The 23,896-nt window shown below is 43.3% G+C and overlaps 1 protein-coding gene across 1 annotated transcript in view; it reads left to right on the top strand.

The window, feature by feature from the left end:
- Nucleotides 1–23,896, top strand: part of LOC135563868 (uncharacterized protein C8orf34 homolog) — a 63,177-nt gene that overhangs the window by 38,207 nt on the left and 1,074 nt on the right. The window contains exons 4-7 of the mRNA XM_065007714.1: nt 6,737–6,856; nt 8,657–8,685; nt 11,683–11,846; nt 17,627–17,645. Coding sequence (XP_064863786.1) covers nt 6,737–6,856; nt 8,657–8,685; nt 11,683–11,846; nt 17,627–17,645 — 332 coding nt within the window. The remainder of the gene's footprint in view (nt 1–6,736; nt 6,857–8,656; nt 8,686–11,682; nt 11,847–17,626; nt 17,646–23,896) is intronic.

Here is a 23,896-nt window from a genome sequence, read left to right as displayed (position 1 = left end):
TACTATATCTACTATATATATACCATATCTACTATACTATATCTATATATCTACTATATATACCATATCTACTATATCTACTATATCTATCTATATCTACTATATATACCATATCTACTATATCTACTATATCTACTATATCTACTATATCTACTATCTACTATATATACCATATCTACTACTATATCTACTACTATATCTACTATATATATACCATATCTATATATCTACTATATCTACTATATCTACTATATATACCATATCTATATATCCATATCTACTATATACTATATCTATATATATACCATATCTACTATATCTACTATATCTACTATATATACCATATATACTACATATCTACTATATCTACTATATATACTATATATACCATATCTACTATATCTACTATATATATATATACCATATCTACTATATACTATATATACTATATATACCATATCTACTATATCTACTATATCACTATATCTACTATATCTATATCTATATATATATCTATATATCTACTACTATATCTACTATATCTATACTATATATATCTATCTACTATATATACCATATCTACTATATCTACTATATCTACTATATCTACCATATCTACTATATCTACTATATATACCATATCTACTATATATACCATATCTACTATATATACCATATCTACTATATATACCATATCTACTATATCTACAGTGTGTCATGATAGAAGTCTTTATGTTGTTCCAGTGGCACCTCCATTAGTCCTCTCCGTTCCTCTCTCATTACCAATGGGTGTTGTCAGCTGATGATGTGGCTGGTACCTATCCTCTACTCCCACCAGAAACCCCAGAACCCGGCATGATAACTGACAGTGAATTAAACCAGCAAGCGCAGGCACCTATGGTTCGGGTGCAACAGATTACAGCAGCGTTTTGATCGCAGCCTTTAGTATTGATACTTGTTGTACGCCTATGATTCGCCTCATTGGTTTCAATCTCCCCCCGTTTTAATTGGACTTAATTGCCCATTAAATTAGTCATGGTTTATTGTCCAATGGGCCAGTGCCAGATGAGTACGCCAGTCAAGACTCTATCGCACAGAACTGATGGTTCTATAGATACCTGGGGAATAGACTGAATGAAGGGTGATGTAATGAGGTTCTATAGATACCTGGGGAATAGACTGAATGAAGGGTGATGTAATGAGGTTCTATAGATACCTGGGGACAGACTGAATGAAGGGTGATGTAATGAGGTTCTATAGATAACTGGGGAATAGACTGAATGAAGGGTGATGTAATGAGGTTCTATAGATGACTGGGGACAGACTGAATGAAGGGTGATGTAATGAGGTTCTATAGATAACTGGGGACAGACTGAATGAAGGGTGATGTAATGAGGTTCTATAGATAACTGGGGAATAGACTGAATGAAAGGTGATGTAATGAGGTTCTATAGATAACTGGGGAATAGACTGAATGAAGGGTGATGTAATGAGGTTCTATAGATAACTGGGGACAGACTGAATGAAGGGTGATGTAATGAGGTTCTATAGATAACTGGGGACAGACTGAATGAAGGGTGATGTAAGGAACTCATAGGTTGGGTCAAATGGAGAGAGAGATGAAGTGGTTGGAGAGGGAGGGAAGGAGAGAGATGGGGAGAGGAGATGGCGATAGTAGAAAGAGAGAGAGATAGAAGGTGTGAGGCAAAGCGAGAGATATAGAGAGACCGATCGAGACATATGGGAAGGGATGGAGGAAGGAGGGGCAGAAACTTCAATAATTCAGCATTGCTCTCATTCTCATGCCAGTTCCAGTCTATTTCAGGCTGTGGTCAGACCATCACTCACAATCAGGAGGAAATGAAAGAGAGGACGTGTGTCTCCTCTGGCTGCTTCTCCCTGCCTCTCTCTCTCTCTCTCTCTTTGTTCCTTAAAGCTTTGTCAGTCTGGCAAAATACACGAAACAAGAGCTGTGCTCTTCGCAAAGCTGCACCAGAACATAATGGGCTTGTATACTTAGTATTCAGTTCGTCATTTAGAGGATTTGTTGTTGTTTTCTGTAACAAACCGACCTGTAAACGAAGAAACAAACATTCTAAAGGAAAAGCTCTAATGGAAGACAACAGTTAAAATGCCATGAAATAAAATGTTGTTTTCAGTAGGTATCTCTCCTTACCTTCTCTGTTGGTATATAACAGTTAAAATGAGAGTTCTACACCATGAAATAACATGTTGTTTTCAGTAGGTATCTCTCCTTACCTTCTCTGTTGGTATATAACAGTTAAAATGAGAGTTCTACACCATGAAATAAAATGTTGTTTTCAGTAGGTATCTCTCCTTACCTTCTCTGTTGGTATATAACAGTTAAAATGAGAGTTCTACACCATGAAATAAAATGTTGTTTTCAGTAGGTATCTCTCCTTACCTTCTCTGTTGGTATATAATCCAACCCACGATCCTGGCCTTGCAAGTGCCATGCCCTACTAACTGAGCCACACGGGACCACAGGATACCCTCCTCCTTCTTGGTCAAATAGTCCAGAGGTGTGTTTTGGGTCATTGTCCTGTTGAAAAAACAAATGATAGTCTCACTAGGCGCAAGCTAGATGGGATGGTGTATCACTGCAGAATGCTTTGGTGGTCATGCTGGTTAAGTGTGCCTTGAACTCTAAATAAATCACTGACAGTATTTTTTGGGGATTTCTTCATTTTTATTATTTTAACGTAGAAAATTGTAAATGGAAAGAAAAAAAACCCTTGAATGAGTAAATGTGTCAAAAATGTTGACTGGTAGTGTATGTGTTCCACATTCCAAACACAAAACTTTCTCAAGGCGATCATTGATTGGATGAGAAGAGATGGTGAGAGGATTCCAATTGTTCTCGTATCCATATAGGTTGTAACAGGGGTCATAATGGGTTTGAAGCTAAGGCTTCACATGTCTATATCTCCTCATTCATCAATTGGGGCGGCAGGGTAGCCTAGTGGTTAGAGCGTTGGACTAGTAACCGGAAGGTTGCAAGTTCAAACCCCCGAGCTGACAAGGTCCAAATCTGTTGTTCTGCCCCTGAACAGGCAGTTAACCCACTGTTCCTAGGCCGTCATTGAAAATATGAATTTGTTCTTAACTGACTTGCCTAGTTAAATAAAGGTCAAATTAAACATCTCAGAAGTGGGAGAGACAGAGACCGGCAGACTTTGGTGTGATGATGATGAAGTCTGGATCCTTACCTCTCTTCCTGTTTGACCCATTTTCATCTGTTAATCATGCTAAAGGCCGAAGGGAGACCAGTGGTTCTGGAGAGGGGGATACATTGACTTTCCTCCAAGCTTTTCCATAAAGAAAACTCCTATTGATGGCTTTGCTTGATTTAGGTGGTGTATAGGTGATAGATAGGTGGTGTATAGGTGGTGTATAGGTGATGATAGGTGCTGGGATGTATAGGTGGTGTATAGGTGGTGTGTAGGTGCTGGGATGTATAGGTGGTGTATAGTTGGTGTGTAGGTGGTGTGTAGGTGCTGGGATGTATAGGTGGTGTGTAGGTGGTGTATAGGTGGTGTATAGGTGGTGCATAGGTGGTGTATAGGTGGTGTGTAGGTGCTGGGATGTATAGGTGGTGTGTAGGTGATAGATAGGTGATAGATAGGTGGTGTGTGTAGGTGGTGTATAGGTGGTGTGTAGGTGCTGTGATGTATAGGTGGTGTATAGGTGGTGTGTAGGTGGTGTGTAGGTGCTGGGATGTATAGGTGGTATATAGGTGGTGTATAGGTGATGTATAGGTGGTGTATAGGTGCGGGGATGTATAGGTAGTGTATAGGTGGTGTGTAGGTGGTGTGTAGGTGCTGGGATGTATAGGTGGTATATAGGTGGTGTATAGGTGGTGTGTAGGTGCTGGGATGTATAGGTGGTATATAGGTGGTGTATAGGTGGTGTATAGGTGGTGTATAGGTGGTATATAGGTGGTGTATAGGTGGTGTATAAGTGATAGATAGGTGCTGGGATGTATAGGTAGTGTATAGGTGGTGTATAGGTGGTGTATAGGTGCGGGGATGTATAGGTAGTGTATAGGTGGTGTGTAGGTGGTGTGTAGGTGCTGGGATGTATAGGTGGTATATAGGTGGTGTATAGGTGGTATATAGGTGGTGTATAGGTGGTGTATAGGTGATAGATAGGTGGTGTATAGGTGATGTATAGGTGGTGTATAGGTGATAGATAGGTGGTGTATAGGTGATGTATAGGTGGTGTATAGGTGATGTATAGGTGGTGTATAGGTGATGTATAGGTGGTGTATAGGTGATAGATAGGTGATGTATAGGTGATGTATTGGTGGTGTATATGTGGTGTGTATGTGCTGGGATGTATAGGTGGTGTGTAGGTGATGTATATGTGGTGTATAGGTGGTGATGTGATTGATGGTGTATATGTGGTGTGTAGGTGCTGGGATGTATAGGTGGTGTGTAGGTGGTGTATATGTGGTGTATAGGTGGTGTATAGGTGATAGATAGGTGCGGGGATGTATAGGTAGTGTATAGGTGGTGTGTAGGTGGTGTGTAGGTGCTGGGATGTATAGGTGGTGTGTAGGTGGTGTGTAGGTGGTGTGTAGGTGCTGGGATGTATAGGTGGTGTGTAGGTGGTGTATAGGTGGTGTGTAGGTGCTGGGATGTATAGGTGGTGTATAGGTGGTGTATAGGTGATCGATAGGTGCGGGATGTATAGGTAGTGTATAGGTGGTGTGTAGGTGGTGTGTGGGTGCTGGGATGTATAGGTGGTGTATAGGTGGTGTATAGGTGGTGTGTAGGTGATAGATAGGTGCGGGGATGTATAGGTAGTGTATAGGTGGTGTGTAGGTGATAGATAGGTGCGGGGATGTATAGGTAGTGTATAGGTGGTGTGTAGGTGCTGGGATGTATAGGTGGTGTATAGGTGGTGTATAGGTGGTGTGTAGGTGGTGTGTAGGTGATAGATAGGTGCTGGGATGTATAGGTGATGTATAGGTGGTGTGTAGGTGCTGGGATGTATAGGTGGTGTGTAGGTGGTGTGTAGGTGCTGGGATGTATAGGTGGTATATAGGTGGTGTATAGGTGGTGTATAGGTGGTGTATAGGTGGTGTGTAGGTGATAGATAGGTGCGGGGATGTATAGGTAGTGTATAGGTGGTGTGTAGGTGATAGATAGGTGCAGGGGATGTATAGGTAGTGTATAGGTGGTGTGTAGGTGGTGTGTAGGTGCTGGGATGTATAGGTGGTGTATAGGTGGTGTATAGGTGGTGTATAGGTGGTGTGTAGGTGGTGTGTAGGTGATAGATAGGTGCTGGGATGTATAGGTGATGTATAGGTGGTGTGTAGGTGCTGGGATGTATAGGTGGTGTGTAGGTGGTGTGTAGGTGCTGGGATGTATAGGTGGTGTATAGGTGGTGTGTAGGTGGTGTATAGGTGATAGATAGGTGATAGATAGGTGGTGTATAGGTGATGTATAGGTGATGTATAGGTGGTGTATAGGTGATGTATAGGTGATGTATAGGTGGTGTATAGGTGATGTATAGGTGGTGTATAGGTGGTGTATAGGTGATAGATAGGTGATAGATAGGTGGTGTATACGTGATGTATAGGTGATAGATAGGTGCTGGGATGTATAGGTAGTGTATAGGTGGTGTATAGGTGGTGTGTAGGTGGTGTATAGGTGGTGTGTAGGTGGTGTGTAGGTGGTGTATAGGTGGTGTGTAGGTGGTGTGTAGGTGGTTTGTAGGTGCTGGGATGTATAGGTGGTGTATAGGTGGTGTATAGGTGGTGTGTGGGTGCTGGGATGTATAGGTGGTGTATAGGTGGTGTGTAGGTGATAGATAGGTGCTGGGATCTATAGGTGATGTATAGGTGATGTATAGGTGGTGTATAGGTGATCGATAGGTGATAGATAGGTGGTGTATAGGTGATAGATAGGTGATAGATAGGTGGTGTATAGGTGATGTATAGGTGGTGTATAGGTGATAGATAGGTGCTGGGATGTATAGGTGGTGTATAGGTGGTGTGTAGGTGGTGTGTAGGTGGTGTGTAGGTGGTGTGTAGGTGGTTTGTAGGACCTGGGATGTATAGGTGGTGTGTAGGTGCTGGGATGTATAGGTGGTGTATAGGTGGTATATAGGTGGTGTGTAGGTGGTGTGTAGGTGGTGTATAGGTGGTGTGTAGGTGCTGGGATGTATAGGTGGTGTATAGGTGGTGTATAGGTGATAGATAGGTGCTGGGATGTATAGGTGGTGTATAGGTGGTGTATAGGTGGTGTATAGGTGCTGGGATGTATAGGTGGTGTATAGGTGGTGTATAGGTGGTGTATAGGTGGTGTGTAGGTGCTGGGATGTATAGGTGGTGTATAGGTGGTGTATAGGTGGTGTGTAGGTGGTGTATAGGTGGTGTGTAGGTGCTGGGATGTATAGGATGTATAGGTGGTGTATAGGTGGTGTGTAGGTGATAGATAGGTGCTGGGATGTATAGGTGGTGTATAGGTGGTGTATAGTTGGTGTATAGGTGCTGGGATGTATAGGTGGTGTATAGGTGGTGTATAGGTGGTGTATAGGTGGTGTGTAGGTGCTGGGATGTATAGGTGGTGTATAGGTGGTGTATAGGTGGTGTGTAGGTGCTGGGATGTATAGGTGGTGTATAGGTGGTGTATAGGTGGTGTATAGGTGATAGATAGGTGCTAGGATGTATAGGTGACGCTGTCCTACGGCTGTGGTTTTGTTCCAGTACCGCGATCTATTGAGCAGCCGTGGTGGGAATGGAGGGAGAGAGGAGACTTCGATGAACTCAACCTCATCCTGCAGGAGAGCAAGACGCTGGGCAAGGCTCTGGAGAACCTGTCCCGTAGTGAGTACACCAACTAAACCCTAAGACTGTACCCTAAACACTTACTCTAAACCCCAAACACTAATACTGTACCCTAAACACTTACTCTAAACCCCAAACACTAAGACTGTACCCTAAACACTTACTCTAAACCCCAGACACTAAGACTGTACCCTAAACACTTACTCTAAACCCCAAACACTAATACTGTACCCTAAACACTTACTCTAAACCCCAAACACTAATACTGTACCCTAAACACTTACTCTAAACCCCAAACACTAAGACTGTACCCTAAACACTTACTCTAAACCCCAAACACTGATACTGTACCCTAAACACTTACTCTAAACACCAAACACTAATGCTGTACCCTAAACCCTCAACTCTAATGCAGTACCCTAATGCTGTACCCTAAACCCTCAACTCTAATGCAGTACCCTAATCCCTAGCACGAAACCGTAAAGCCGAATAATGTACCCTAATTCATGAACCCAAGGCTCTACAGAACCTGTCCCGTAGTGATGGAGAGAATACATTCACTAACTCCTGAACCTTAATATAAATACCTCTACTAACTCCTGAACATTAATACATCTACTAACTCCTGAACATTAATACATCTACTAACTCCTGAACCTTAATACCTCTACTAACTCCTGAACCTTAATATTAATACATCTACTAACTCCTGAACCTTAATACATATACTAACTCCTGAACCTTAATACATCTACTAACTCCTGAACCTTAATACATCTACTAACTCCTGAACCTTAATACATCTACTAACTCCTGAACCTTAATATGAATACATCTACTAACTCCTGAACCTTAATACATCTACTAACTCCTGAACCTTAATACATCTACTAACTCCTGAACATTAATACCTCTACTAACTCCTGAACCTTAATATTAATACATCTACTAACTCCTGAACCTTAATACATCTACTAACCCCTGAACCTTAATACATCTACTAACTCCTGAACCTTAATACCTCTACTAACTCCTGAACCTTAATGTTAATACATCTACTAACTCCTGAACCTTAACTCATCTACTAACTCTGAACCTTAATACCTCTACTAACTCCTGAACCTTAATCCTGAACCTTAATATTAATACATCTACTAACTCCTGAACCTTAATACATCTAATACATCTACTAACTCCTGAACCTTAATACATCTACTAACTCCTGAACCTTAATACATCTACTAACTCCTGAACCTTAATACATCTACTAACTCCTGAACCTTAATACCTCTACTAACTCCTGAACCTTAATACATCTACTAACTCCTGAACCTTAATATTAATACATCTACTAACTCCTGAACCTTAATACATCTACTAACTCCTGAACCTTAATACCTCTACTAACTCCTGAACCTTAATACATCTACTAACTCCTGAACCTTAATACATCTACTAACTCCTGAACCTTAACTCCTGAACCTTAATACATCTACTAACCCCTGAACCTTAATACATCTACTAACTCCTGAACCTTAATACCTCTACTAACTCCTGAACCTTAATACATCTACTATCTCCTGAACCTTAATATGAATACATCTACTTACTCCTGAACCTTAATACATCTACTAACTCCTGAACCTTAATACATCTACTAACTCCTGAACCTTTAATATTAATACATCTACTAACTCCTGAACCTTAATACATCTACTAACCCCTGAACCTTAATACCTCTACTAACTCCTGAACCTTTGTAAATACAGACTACAGTTTAGTGCGTGAAAGTTCCTTGGCATTTTGTGTCCCGCTGATTAACTTTTCTGCTCTTCACAGGTATCGCTGTTTCTGATGAACTTGATCAGGTAACTACTTACAACTGCAGTCGTGTTTCTTTTTAAATGTACATCATGAAAATGATTTTTAAAGTTTTTTTGTGTTTGTGCGCGGTTTCTGTGTGTAGCTCAGTTGGTAGAGCATGTGGTGCTTTCAACGCTAGGGTTGAGGGTTTGATTCCCACGGGAATGTGTGTGTGCGTGTGTGTGTGTGCGTGTGCGTGTGCGCGCGCGTGTGTGTGTGTGTGTGTGTGTGTGTGAAAATAATGACATGCAACAATCTCATGGGACCGACATCCATCCTGTGAAACTTTAATAAGCTCCTCTTTCTGTAGTACGGAAAAAATCTTTGTTTTATACACTGTCTGGCCCTGGTTCTACCTCAACACAATAATGAGAGAACTCAGTTTATAGGGAGACAAAACATTTGATTTGATCACTGGGGCCGAGCTTCCTGCCATCCAGGACCTCTATACCAGGTGGTGTCAAAGGAAGGCCCGAAGAATTGTCTAAGACTCCAGTCACCCAAGTCAACGACTGTTCTTTCTGCTACCACACGGCAAGCGGTACCGGAGCACCAAGTCTAGTCATAGACTGTTCTTTCTGCTACCACACGGCAAGCGGTATCGGAGCACCAAGTCTAGTCATAGACTGTTCTTTCTGCTACCACACGGCAAGCGGTATCGGAGCACCAAGTCTAGTCATAGACTGTTCTTTCTGCTACCACACGGCAAGCGGTACCGGAGCACCAAGTCGAGGTCCAAAAGGCTCCTTGACAGCTTCTACCTCCAAGTCATACATCTGCTGAACAATCAATCAAATGGCTACCAAGACTATTTCCATTGACCAGTGTTTATTATCTATGCATAGTCACTTTTTCTGTCGATGGTGAGTCCTCCAGGTGGATAGTTGTGTTTGTCGATGGTGAGTCCTCCAGGTGGATAGTTGTTTGTCGATGGTGAGTCCTCCAGATGGATAGTTGTGTTTGTCGATGGTGAGTCCTCCAGATGGATAGTTGTGTTTGTCGATGGTGAGTCCTCCAGATGGATACTTCTGTTCGTCGATGGTGAGTCCACCAGGTGGATAGTTGTGTTTGTCGATGGTGAGTCCTCCAGATGGATAGTTCTGTTTGTCGATGGTGAGTCCTCCAGATGGATAGTTGTCTTTGTCATTGGTGAGTCCTCCAGGTGGATAGTTCTGTTTGTCGATGGTGAGTCCTCCAGGTGGATAGTTGTGTTTGTCGATGGTGAGTCCTCCAGATGGATAGTTGTGTTTGTCATTGGTGAGTCCTCCAGGTGGATAGTTCTGTTTGTCGATGGTGAGTCCTCCAGGTGGATAGTTGTGTTTGTCATTGGTGAGTCCTCCAGGTGGATAGTTGTGTTTGTCGATGGTGAGTCCTCCAGGTGGATAGTTGTGTTTGTCGATGGTGAGTCCTCCAGGTGGATAGTTCTGTTATATGCCTGTATGCCTGCAGTTCGACAGATTGTTTTTATTGTGTTGCGGTTTGGGTTGTATTGAGGTTTGGGTTGTATTGAGTTGTATTGATGTTTGTGTTGTATTGAGTTGTATTGGGTTATATTGATTTTTTGGTTGTATTGATGTTTGGGTTGTATTGATGATTGGGTTGTATTGGGTTGTATTGATGTTTGGGTTGTATTGGGTCTTATTGGGTTGTATTGGGGTTGTATTGATGTTTGGGTTGTATTGGGTCTTATTGGGTTGTATTGGGGTTGTATTGATGTTTGGGTTGTATTGGGTCTTATTGGGTTGTATTGGGGTTGTATTGATGTTTGGGTTGTATTGATGATCGGGTTGTCTTGGTTGTATTGATGTTTGGTTGTATTGGGGTTGTATTGATGTTTGGGTCTTATTGGGTCTTATTTGGTTGTATTGGGTTGTATTGATGTTTGGGTTGTATTATGTTGTATTGGGTTGTATTGGGGTGTGTTTGGGTTGTATTGGGTTGTATTGATGTTTGGGTTGAATTGATGTTTGGGTTGTATTGGGTTGCTTTGGGTTGTATTGGGTTGTATTGATGTTTGGGTTGTATTTGGTTGCTTTGGGTTGTATTGGGTTGCATTGCGTTGTATTGATGTTTGGGTTGTATTGGGTTGTATTGATGTTTGGGTTGCTTTGGGTTGTATTGGGTTGTATTGATGTTTGGGTTGCTTTGGGTTGTATTGGGGTTTGTTTGGGTTGCTTTGGGTTGTATTGGGTTGTATTGATGTTTGGGTTGTATTGGGTTGTATTGATGTTTGGGTTGAATTGATGTTTGGGTTGTATTGGGTTGCTTTGGGTTGTATTGGGGTTTGTTTGGGTTGCTTTGGGTTGTATTGGGTTGTATTGATGTTTGGGTTGTATTTGGTTGCTTTGGGTTGTATTGGGTTGCATTGGGTTGTATTGATGTTTGGGTTGTATTGGGTTGTATTGATGTTTGGGTTGTATTGATGTTTGGGTTGTATTGGGTTGTATTGATGTTTGTATTGTATTGGGGTGTGTTTGGATTGTATTGGGTTGTATTGGGTTGTATTGGGTTGTATTGAGTTGTATTGATTATTGGGTTGTATTGGGTATTATTGGGTTGTAGTATTGGGTTGTATTGGGTTGTATTGAGTTGTATTGATTATTGGGTTGTATTGGGTTTTATTGGGTTGTATTGGGTCTTATTGGGTTGTATTGGGTCTTATTGGGGTGCATTGGGTTGTATTGGGTTGTATTGGGTCTTATTGGGTCGTATTGGGTCTTATTGGGTCGTATTGGGTTGTATTGGGTCTTATTGGGTCGTATTGGGTTGTATTGGGTCTTATTGGGTTGCATTGGGTTGTATTGGGTCTTATTGGGTTGTATTGATGTTTGGGTTGTATTGCACTTCCCCCATTCGCATGATCTCTCATGATACCTCCCGCTTGGTTTTGATAGCGTCTATATTTAATATCTGGCTAGGAAGTATCATCGTCAAACACTCTGAATGTAATGTCCATATGCCAATCTATCTCTTTTTCTCTCCCTTTGTCCCACTCCCTCCAGAACCTGGGGGGGTATAACGCAGTGCTGCAGCCCAGGGTGGTGGGGGAGTGGGTGGGCAGGGAGGAGGAAGACCCGGACCCACTGGCATCAGAGATGCTCCAACCCCCAGTCCCCAGGACCAAGACTGAGGCTTGGGGGAGCGCTGATAGCAGCCCTGCCGGAAGGTAAGAGAGAAAAGGAAGGGTGTGTGTGTGTGTGTAATGTGTGTGTGTGGAGGAGACGGGAGGAGTGTGAGTGTGGGAGGGGGTGGTTGGGAGTTTTTGTGTGTGTGTGTGTGTGTGTGTGTGTGCCAATTAAGATTGATTTATGCTCTAGCTGGAATGGAGAAGGGGACATTGTCTTTGTCCTGAAAGGCACCCTAGTCCCTATATAGTGCACTACCCATAGGGCTCTGGTCATGGGCTCTGGTCAAAGGAAGTGTATTATATAGTGATTGGGGTGACAATTGGGACGCAGACTTGTTTGTCGTCATTCCGGGTAGGAATAGCCCTTTTGGAATCAGCAGCTTGAAACCTATTTCACAACCCGGATCAGAACATGTGTCTGAATGACGCTGTACCCCGATTTACCACGGACTACTACAGCTAAACCTCGTTGAGCTAGGCTCAGACACTTTTTACATTCCCAAGTTATTAGCCTGGTTCCCAGATCTGTTTTTTTTTTGTGTTCTTTCCGTCTCCATTGCTCTACCTTCTGAAGCCAAACGTTTTGAATGAGTTGGCATGATGGCACAAACCGATTGGAACTCAGGCTAGACGAAGTCGGTCTATGTAAAGGGGATTCCTGTCTTTTTGGTGTTATATAACCCACTACTATTAAAGTAATCCAATCTAATCTAAATGAATGTTTTTTGTAAAACTGCACAGGCTGCCTGCCCCCGCAAACCCCCCCCCCCCCCCCCTCTCTGCAAGGCCCGCTTCCAGATGTTGCCGCGGTGATATTAACTGTGGGACTGTGAGGAGGCGGTGTGTGATTTTGGATGTAGCTAATTAGAGAGGATCAGATATTAAATGATAAATCACACACACACACACACACACACACACACGCACACACGCACACACACACACACACACACACACACACACACACACACACACGCACACGCACACGCACACGCACGCACGCACGCACGCACGCACGCACGCACGCACGCACGCACGCACGCACGCACACACGCACACACACACACACACACACACACACACACACACACACACACACACTCTCTGCTGTTTGAAACCTCGTTAGGTTATTCCATCATTTGATTAGTGGGAGACATCCTGTTGTTTGGGGTATCAGATTGGGGAAAGATGTGTGTGTATGTACTGATAATTATAATATATACTGAAATTATACGTGCCAATTAAGCTGGAACATTTCTACATTTCTGGGATCTTTTATTTCAGATGATGAAACATGGGACCAACACTTCACATGTTGTGTTTATATTTTTGTTCAGTACCTTTGGGAAGTATTCAAACATTTTATTACATTATATTTATTACATTATATTTATTACATTATTATTCTAAAATGGAGCAAATAAAACGTGTTTTTCTCATCAAAAACACAATAACCCCAGAAATACCTTATTTACATAAGTATTCAGACCCTTAGTTATGAGACTTTAAATTAAGCTCAGGTGCATCCTGTTTCCATTGATCATCCTTGAGATGTTTCTACAACTTGATTGGAGTCCACCTGTGGGAAATTCAATTGGACATGATTTGGAAAGGCACACACCTGTCTATATAAGTTGACAGTTCTTGTCCTTAGAGCACTGAGACAGGATTGTGTCAAGGAACAGATCTGGTGAAGGATACCAAAACATTTCTGCAGCATTGAAGGTCCCCAAGAACACAGCGGCATCCAGCATTTGTAAATTGAAGAAGTTCAGATCCACCCAGACTCTTACTAGAACTGACCGGCCAAACTGAGTAATCGGGGGAGAAGGGCCTGGTTAAGAAGGTGACTAAGAACCCGATGGTCACTCTGACAGAGCTCCAGAGTTCCTCTATGGAGATGGTTGTCCTTCTGGAAGGTTCTCCCATCTCTGCAGCACTCTACCAATCAGGCCTCTGATATAACCAAGATTGAAAGCTTTGGCCTGAATGCCAAATGTCATGTCTGGAGGAAACCTGGCACCATCCCTACAGCGAAGTATGGTGGTGGCAGCATCATGTTGTGGGGATGTTTTTCAGCTGCAGGGACTGGGAGACTAGTCATGATCGAGGAAAAGATGAACGGAGAAAATTACAGAGAGATCCTTGATGAAAACCTGTTCCAGAGCGCTCAGGACCTCAGACTGGGGCGAATGTTCACCTTCCAACAGGACACGACCTTAAGCACACAGCCAAGACAACGCAGGAGTGGCTTCGGGACAAGTCTCTGAATGTCCTTGAGTGGCCCAGCCAGAAAATAGCTTTGCAGCAACACTCCCCATCCAAACCTGACAGAGCATGAGAGGATCTGCCTCGAAGAATGGGAGAAACTCACCAAATACAGGTGTGCCAAGCTTGTAACATCATACTCAAGAAGACTCAAGGCTGTAATCGTTGCAAAAGGTACTTCAACAGAGTACTGAGTAAAAGGTCTGAATACTTATATAAATGTGATATTTCAGTTGTATTGGTTTTATAAATTAGCATACATTTCTAAAAAAAATGTTTTTGCTTTGTCATTATGGGGTATTGTGATGTCATTATGGGGTATTGTGATGTCATTATGGGGTATTGTGATGTCATTATGGGGTATTGTGATGTCATTATGGGGTATTGTGATGTCATTATGGGGTATTGTGATGTCATTATGGGGTATTGTGATGTCATTATGGGGTATTGGGTTTAGATTGATGAGGGGCAAAAAACTATTTAATCAGTTTTAGAATAAGGCTGTAACATAACAAAATGTGGAAAAAGTCAAGGGGTCTGAATACTTTCTGAGTGCACCGTATAATACAATAATATATAATAATATACATTCATCAAAAATATGAACGCAACATGTAAAGTGTTGGTACCATGTTTTGTTCAATACACACAAAAAGCTTATTTCTCTAAAATGTTGTTCACCAATGTGTTACATCCCTGTTAGTGAGCATTTCTGCTTTACCAAGATACTCCATCCACCTGACAGGTGTGGCATATCAAGTAGCTGATTAAACAGTATGATCATTACACAGGTGCGCCTTGTGCTGGGGGACAATAAAAAGCCACTCTAAAATGTGCCGTTTTGTCAGATAACACAATGCCGCTGATGTCTCAGGAATGTCCACCAGAGCTGCTGCCAAGTCATTTAATGTTCATTTCTCTACCATAAGCCGTCTCCGACGTCGTTTTAGAGAATTTAGCAGTACGTCCAACCGGTCTCTCGAACCACAGACCACGTGTAACCACGCCAGCCCGGGACCTCCACACGCGTGATCGTCTGAGACTAGCCTTCTAGACATCTGAGGAACCTGTGGGTTTGCACAACTGAAGAATTTCTGCACAAACTGTCAAAAACTGTCTCCGGGAAGCTTATCTGCGTGCTCTTCGTCCTCACCAGGGTCTTGACCTGACTGCAGCTTGGAATCGTAACCGACTTCAGTGGTCAAATACTCACCTTCAGTTGGTGAAGTGTGCTCTTCACGGATTAATTACAGTTTCAACTGAACCGTGCGTATGGCAGACAGCGTGTAAGGCGTTGAGTGGGCGAGTGGTTAGCTGATGTCAACACTGTGAACAGAGGGCCCCATGGTGGCGGTGGGGTTATGGTATGGGCAGGCATAAGCGACAGACAACGAAAACAATTGCATTTATCGATGGTAATTTGAATGCACCGAGATACAGTGGCGAGATCCTGAGGCCCATCGTCTTGCCATTCATCCCCCGGCACCGCCTCATGTTTCAGCATGATGAGATCCTGAGGCCCATCGTCGTGCCATTCATCCGCCTCCATCACCTCATGTTTCAGCATGATGAGATCCTGAGGCCCATCGTCGTGCCATTCATCCCCCGGCACCACCTCATGTTTCAGCATGATGAGATCCTGAGGCCCATCGTCGTGCCATTCATCCGCCTCCATCACCTCGTGTTTCAGCATGATGAGATCCTGAGGCCCATCGTCGTGCCATTCATCCCCCGGCACCACCTCATGTTTCAGCATGATGAGATCCTGAGGCCCATCGTCGTGCCATTCATCCCCCGGCACCACCTCATGTTTCAGCATGATGAGATCCTGAGGCCCATCGTCGTGCCATTCATCCCCCGGCACCACCTCATGATTCAGCATGATGAGATCCTGAGGCCCATCGTCGTGCCATTCATCCGCCTCCATCACCTCGTGTTTCAGCATGATGAGATCCTGAGGCCCATCGTCTTGCCATTCATCCCCCGGCACCACCTCATGTTTCAGCATGATGAGATCCTGAGGCCCATCGTCGTGCCATTCATCCGCCTCCATCACCTCGTGTTTCAGCATGATGAGATCCTGAGGCCCATCGTCGTGCCATTCATCCGCCTCCATCACCTCATGTTTCAGCATGATGAGATCCTGAGGCCCATCGTCGTGCCATTCATCCCCCGGCACCACCTCACGTTTCAGCATGATGAGATCCCGAGGCCCATCGTCGTGCCATTCATCCGCCTCCATCACCTCATGTTTCAGCATGATGAGATCCTGAGGCCCATCGTCGTGCCATTCATCCGCCTCCATCACCTCATGTTTCAGCATGATGAGATCCTGAGGCCCATCGTCGTGCCATTCATCCCCCGGCACCACCTCACGTTTCAGCATGATGAGATCCTGAGGCCCATCGTCGTGCCATTCATCCGCCTCCATCACCTCATGTTTCAGCATGATGAGATCCTGAGGCCCATCGTCGTGCCATTCATCCCCCGGCACCAACTCACGTTTCAGCATGATGAGATCCTGAGGCCCATCGTCGTGCCATTCATCCCCCGGCACCACCTCACGTTTCAGCATGATGAGATCCTGAGGTCCATCGTCGTGCCATTCATCCCCCCGGCACCACCTCATGTTTCAGCATGATGAGATCCTGAGGCCCATCGTCGTGCCATTCATCCCCCGGCACCACCTCATGATTCAGCATGATGAGATCCTGAGGCCCATCGTCGTGCCATTCATCCGCCTCCATCACCTCGTGTTTCAGCATGATGAGATCCTGAGGCCCATCGTCGTGCCATTCATCCGCCTCCATCACCTCGTGTTTCAGCATGATGAGATCCTGAGGCCCATCGTCTTGCCATTCATCCCCCGGCACCACCTCACGTTTCAGCATGATGAGATCCTGAGGTCCATCGTCGTGCCATTCATCCCCCGGCAACACCTCATGTTTCAGCACGGCCCCATGTCACAAGGATCTTACACAATTCCTGGAAGCTGAAAAATTTCCCAGTTTTTCCATAGCCTGCATACAGGTTTTACATTCTCTAGTACAGCCAATATTGAAGGCTATTAAATGCTTCTCAAAGATGCCCTCTGATGGTCAAACTAGCATTAATGGTACCAGTGGTTGGCACAATTCTAACATGCCATAGAATATTACGAACGCCCGTAAAACACCAGTCTCAACGTCAACAGTGAAGAGGCGACTCCGGGATGCTGGCCTTCTAGGCAGAGTTCCTCTGTCCAGTCTCAACGTCAACAGTGAAGAGGCGACTCCGGGATGCTGGCCTTCTAGGCAGAGTTCCTCTGTCCAGTCTCAACGTCAACAGTGAAGAGGCGACTCCGGGATGCTGGCCTTCTAGGCAGAGTTGCAAAGAAAAGGCCATATCTCAGACTGGCCAATAAAAATAAAAGATTAAGATGGGCAAAAGAACAGGGGAATTTTGTCTAGAAGGCCAGCATCCCGGAGTCGCCTCTTCACTGTTGAAGTTGAGACTGGTGTTTTGCGGGTACTATTTAATGAAGCTGCCATTTGAGGACTTGTACATTAGAGTGTAAAACGAGACACTAATGTACTTGTCCTCTTGCTCAGTTGTGCACCGGGGCCTCCCACTCCTCTTTCTATTCTGGTTAGCGCCAGTTTGCGCTGTTCTGTGAAGGGAGTAGTACACAGGGTTGTATGAGATCTTCAGATTCTTTTGTGGATTTGGGTGAACAGTCTTTGATTCCAAATATTGGGGAAGATGCCAGAGCTGAGGATGATGTTAAAGAGTTTTAGTATAGCCAATTGGAATTTATGGTCTGTAAAATTTTATAATTTCATTAAGGATACCATCAACACCAGAGGCTTTTTGAGGTGGAGGGTTTGTATTGTGATCATGTATATGTTTTTTTTTGCAGTTTGTTCTTTGCTATACAGCCAAAACGATTTGAGAAAGGTTCTGTGTCTCTCTCTCAGACAGTGAGATGCTCCCACCGTCCGCCCAGCCAGCCTCTTGACTTTATGTGAAAGATTCAGTACCACTTTTTCACTTTTACCTTGTCAGCTTGGGGATTCCATCCAGCAACCTGATAATAGCAAACGCACACACGCACGCGCGCACACACACACACACACACACTCAGCTTTACACCACTACAGCCGACGCTTGGCATTGCGCGTTGTTGATCTTGTGTGCGGCTGCTCGGCCCTGGAAACACATTTCATGAAGCTCCCGACAAAAACAGTTATTGTGCGTATAGTACAAGTAGTAGAAGAAAGGGTTAGAATGTTATAGTGGCAGTAGAAAGGGTTAGAATGTTATAGTGGCAGTAGAAAGGGTTATAATGTTATAGTGGCAGTAGAAGGGGTTAGAATGTTATAGTGGCAGTAGAAGGGGTTTGAATGTTATAGTGGCAGTAGAAGGGGTTAGAATGTTATAGTGGCAGTAGAAGGGGTTAGAATGTTATAGTGGCAGTAGAAGGGGTTTGAATGTTATAGTGGCAGTAGAAGGGGTTAGAATGTTATAGTGGCAGTAGAAGGGGTTAGAATGTTATAGTGGCAGTAGAAAGGGGTTAGAATGTTATAGTGGCAGTAGAAAGGGTTAGAATGTTATGGTGGCAGTAGAAGGGGTTAGAATGTTATAGTGGCAGTAGAAGGGGTTAGAATGTTATAGTGGCAGTAGAAAGGGGTTAGAATGTTATAGTGGCAGTAGAAGGGGTTAGAATGCTATAGTGGCAGTAGAAAGGGTTAGAATGTTATGGTGGCAGTAGAAGGGGTTAGAATGTTATAGTGGCAGTAGAAGGGGTTAGAATGTTATAGTGGCAGTAGAAGGGGTTAGAATGTTATAGTGACAGTAGAAGGGGTTAGAATGTTATAGTGGCAGTAGAAGGGGTTAGAATGTTATAGTGACAGTAGAAGGGGTTAGAATGTTATGGTGGCAGTAGAAGGGGTTAGAATGTTATAGTGACAGTAGAAGGGGTTAGAATGTTATGGTGGCAGTAGAAGGGGTTAGAATGTTAGTGGCAGTAGAAGGGGTTAGAATGTTATAGTGGCAGTAGAAGGGGTTAGAATGTTATAGTGGCAGTAGAAGGGGTTAGAATGTTATAGTGGCAGTAGAAGGGGTTAGAATGTTATAGTGACAGTAGAAGGGGTTAGAATGTTATGGTGGCAGTAGAAGGGGTTAGAATGTTATAGTGGCAGTAGAAGGGGTTAGAATGTTATAGTGGCAGTAGAAGGGGTTAGAATGTTATAGTGGCAGTAGAAGGGGTTAGAATGTTATGGTGGCAGTAGAAGGGGTTAGAATGTTATAGTGACAGTAGAAGGGGTTAGAATGTTATAGTGGCAGTAGAAGGGGTTAGAATGTTATAGTGGCAGTAGAAGGGGTTAGAATGTTATAGTGGCAGTAGAAGGGGTTAGAATGTTATAGTGGCAGTAGAAGGGGCTGGAGTGTTATAGTGGCAGTAGAAGGGGTTAGAATGTTATAGTGGCAGTAGAAGGGGTTAGAATGTTATAGTGGCAGTAGAAAGGGTTATAATGTTATAGTGGCAGTAGAAGGGGTTAGAATGTTATAGTGGCAGTAGAAGGGGTTAGAATGTTATAGTGGCAGTAGAAGGGGTTAGAATGTTATAGTGGCAGTAGAAGGGGTTAGAATGTTATAGTGGCAGTAGAAAGGGTTAGAATGTTACAGTGGCAGTAGAAAGGGTTAGAATGTTATAGTGGCAGTAGAAGGGGTTATAATGTTATAGTGGCAGTAGAAGGGGTTAGAATGTTATAGTGGCAGTAGAAGGGGTTAGAATGTTATAGTGGCAGTAGAAGGGGTTAGAATGTTATAGTGGCAGTAGAAGGGGTTATAATGTTATAGTGGCAGTAGAAGGGGTTAGAATGTTATAGTGGCAGTAGAAGGGGTTAGAATGTTATAGTGGCAGTAGAAGGGGATAGAATGTTATAGTGGCAGTAGAAGGGGTTAGAATGGTATAGTGGCAGTAGAAGGGGTTAGAATGGTATAGTGGCAGTAGAAGGGGTTAGAATGTTATAGTGGCAGTAGAAGGGGATAGAATGTTATAGTGGCAGTAGAAGGGGTTAGAATGTTATAGTGGCAGTAGAAGGGGATAGAATGTTATAGTGGCAGTAGAAGGGGATAGAATGTTATAGTGGCAGTAGAAGGGGTTATAATGTTATAGTGGCAGTAGAAGGGGATAGAATGTTATAGTGGCAGTAGAAGGGGTTAGAATGTTATAGTGGCAGTAGAAGGGGTTAGAATGTTATAGTGGCAGTATAACGGGTTAGAATGTTATAGTGGCAGTAGAAGGGGTTAGAATGTTATAGTGGCAGTAGAAGGGGTTAGAATGTTATAGTGGCAGTAGAAGGGGTTATAATGTTATAGTGGCAGTAGAAGGGGTTATAATGGTATAGTGGCAGTAGAAGGGGTTAGAATGTTATAGTGGCAGTAGAAGGGGTTAGAATGTTATAGTGGCAGTAGAAAGGGTTAGAATGTTATGGTGGCAGTAGAAGGGGTTATAATGTTATAGTGGCAGTAGAAGGGGTTAGAATGTTATAGTGGCAGTAGAAGGGGTTAGAATGTTATAGTGGCAGTAGAAGGGGTTAGAATGTTATAGTGGCAGTAGAAGGGGATAGAATGTTATGGTGGCAGTAGAAGGGCTTAGAATGTTATAGTGGCAGTAGAAGGGGTTAGAATGTTATAGTGGCAGTAGAAGGGGTTAGAATGTTATAGTGGCAGTAGAAGGGGTTAGAATGTTATAGTGGCAGTAGAAAGGGGTTAGAATGTTATAGTGGCAGTAGAAAGGGTTAGAATGTTATGGTGGCAGTAGAAGGGGTTAGAATGTTATAGTGGCAGTAGAAGGGGTTAGAATGTTATAGTGGCAGTAGAAGGGGTTAGAATGTTATAGTGGCAGTAGAAAGGGGTTAGAATGCTATAGTGGCAGTAGAAAGGGTTAGAATGTTATGGTGGCAGTAGAAGGGGTTAGAATGTTATAGTGGCAGTAGAAGGGGTTAGAATGTTATAGTGACAGTAGAAGGGGTTAGAATGTTATGGTGGCAGTAGAAGGGGTTAGAATGTTATAGTGGCAGTAGAAGGGGTTAGAATGTTATAGTGGCAGTAGAAGGGGTTAGAATGTTATAGTGGCAGTAGAAGGGGTTAGAATGTTATAGTGGCAGTAGAAGGGGTTAGAATGTTATAGTGACAGTAGAAGGGGTTAGAATGTTATAGTGGCAGTAGAAGGGGTTAGAATGTTATAGTGGCAGTAGAAGGGGTTAGAATGTTATAGTGGCAGTAGAAGGGGTTATAGTGGCAGTAGAAGGGGTTAGAATGTTATAGTGGCAGTAGAAAGGGTTAGAATGTTATAGTGGCAGTAGAAGGGGTTAGAATGTTATAGTGGCAGTAGAAGGGGTTAGAATGTTATAGTGACAGTAGAAGGGGTTATAATGTTATAGTGGCAGTAGAAGGGGTTAGAATGTTATAGTGGCAGTAGAAGGGGTTAGTTATAGTGGCAGTATTAGAATGTTATAGTGGCAGTAGAAGGGGTTATAGTGGCAGTTTAGAATGTTATAGTGGCAGTAGAAAGGGTTAGAATGTTATAGTGGCAGTAGAAGGGGTTAGAATGTTATAGTGGCAGTAGAAGGGGTTAGAATGTTATAGTGGCAGTAGAAGGGGTTATAATGTTATAGTGGCAGTAGAAGGGGTTAGAATGTTATAGTGGCAGTAGAAGGGGTTAGAATGTTATAGTGGCAGTAGAAGGGGATAGAATGTTATAGTGGCAGTAGAAGGGGTTAGAATGGTATAGTGGCAGTAGAAGGGGTTAGAATGGTATAGTGGCAGTAGAAGGGGTTAGAATGTTATAGTGGCAGTAGAAGGGGATAGAATGTTATAGTGGCAGTAGAAGGGGTTAGAATGTTATAGTGGCAGTAGAAGGGGATAGAATGTTATAGTGGCAGTAGAAGGGGATAGAATGTTATAGTGGCAGTAGAAGGGGTTATAATGTTATAGTGGCAGTAGAAGGGGATAGAATGTTATAGTGGCAGTAGAAGGGGTTAGAATGTTATAGTGGCAGTAGAAGGGGTTAGAATGTTATAGTGGCAGTATAACGGGTTAGAATGTTATAGTGGCAGTAGAAGGGTTAGAATGTTATAGTGGCAGTAGAAGGGGTTAGAATGTTATAGTGGCAGTAGAAGGGGTTATAATGTTATAGTGGCAGTAGAAGGGGTTATAATGGTATAGTGGCAGTAGAAGGGGTTAGAATGTTATAGTGGCAGTAGAAGGGGTTAGAATGTTATAGTGGCAGTAGAAAGGGTTAGAATGTTATGGTGGCAGTAGAAGGGGTTATAATGTTATAGTGGCAGTAGAAGGGGTTAGAATGTTATAGTGGCAGTAGAAGGGGTTAGAATGTTATAGTGGCAGTAGAAGGGGTTAGAATGTTATAGTGGCAGTAGAAGGGGATAGAATGTTATGGTGGCAGTAGAAGGGCTTAGAATGTTATAGTGGCAGTAGAAGGGGTTAGAATGTTATAGTGGCAGTAGAAGGGGTTAGAATGTTATAGTGGCAGTAGAAGGGGTTAGAATGTTATAGTGGCAGTAGAAAGGGGTTAGAATGTTATAGTGGCAGTAGAAAGGGTTAGAATGTTATGGTGGCAGTAGAAGGGGTTAGAATGTTATAGTGGCAGTAGAAGGGGTTAGAATGTTATAGTGGCAGTAGAAAGGGGTTAGAATGTTATAGTGGCAGTAGAAAGGGGTTAGAATGCTATAGTGGCAGTAGAAAGGGTTAGAATGTTATGGTGGCAGTAGAAGGGGTTAGAATGTTATAGTGGCAGTAGAAGGGGTTAGAATGTTATAGTGACAGTAGAAGGGGTTAGAATGTTATGGTGGCAGTAGAAGGGGTTAGAATGTTATAGTGGCAGTAGAAGGGGTTAGAATGTTATAGTGGCAGTAGAAGGGGTTAGAATGTTATAGTGGCAGTAGAAGGGGTTAGAATGTTATAGTGACAGTAGAAGGGGTTAGAATGTTATGGTGGCAGTAGAAGGGGTTAGAATGTTATAGTGGCAGTAGAAGGGGTTAGAATGTTATAGTGGCAGTAGAAGGGGTTAGAATATTATAGTGGCAGTAGAAGGGGTTAGAATGTTATAGTGGCAGTAGAAAGGGTTAGAATGTTATAGTGGCAGTAGAAGGGGTTAGAATGTTATAGTGGCAGTAGAAGGGGTTAGAATGTTATAGTGACAGTAGAAGGGGTTATAATGTTATAGTGGCAGTAGAAGGGGTTAGAATGTTATAGTGGCAGTAGAAGGGGTTAGAATGTTATAGTGGCAGTAGAAGGGGTTATAGTGGCAGTAGAAGGGGTTAGAATGTTATAGTGGCAGTAGAAAGGGTTAGAATGTTATAGTGGCAGACGTTGCTTCCGGAGGCAGTTTGGAACTCGGCAGTGAGCGTTGTAACCGAGGACAGGCGATTTTTAAGCGCTACGCGCTTCAGCACTCAGCAGTCCCGTTCTGTGAGCTTGTGCAGCCTACCACTTCGCGGCTGAGCCATTTTTGCTCCTAGAGATTTCCACTTCACAATACCAGCACTTACAGTTGACCGGGGCAGCTCTAGTCGGGCAGAAACTGGGCAAACTGACATGTTGGAAAGGTGGCATCCTATGACGTTGCCACATTGAAAGTCACTGAGCTCTTCAGTAAGGCCATTCTACTGCCAATGTTTGTCTATGGAGATTGCATGGCTGCGTGCTCAATTTTATTCACCTGTCAGCAACCGGTGTGGCTGAAATAGCCGAATCCACCAATTTGTCCACATACTTAATTAATAAGGCCTGAGAGGGTGTGGTATATGGCCAAT

The sequence above is a fragment of the Oncorhynchus nerka genome, linkage group LG22, assembly GCF_034236695.1.
Source record: "Oncorhynchus nerka isolate Pitt River linkage group LG22, Oner_Uvic_2.0, whole genome shotgun sequence".
NCBI classification, from domain to species: domain Eukaryota; kingdom Metazoa; phylum Chordata; class Actinopteri; order Salmoniformes; family Salmonidae; genus Oncorhynchus; species Oncorhynchus nerka.
Note: the sequence above shows the minus strand (reverse complement) of the source record. Positions and strands in the feature narration are given on the sequence as shown.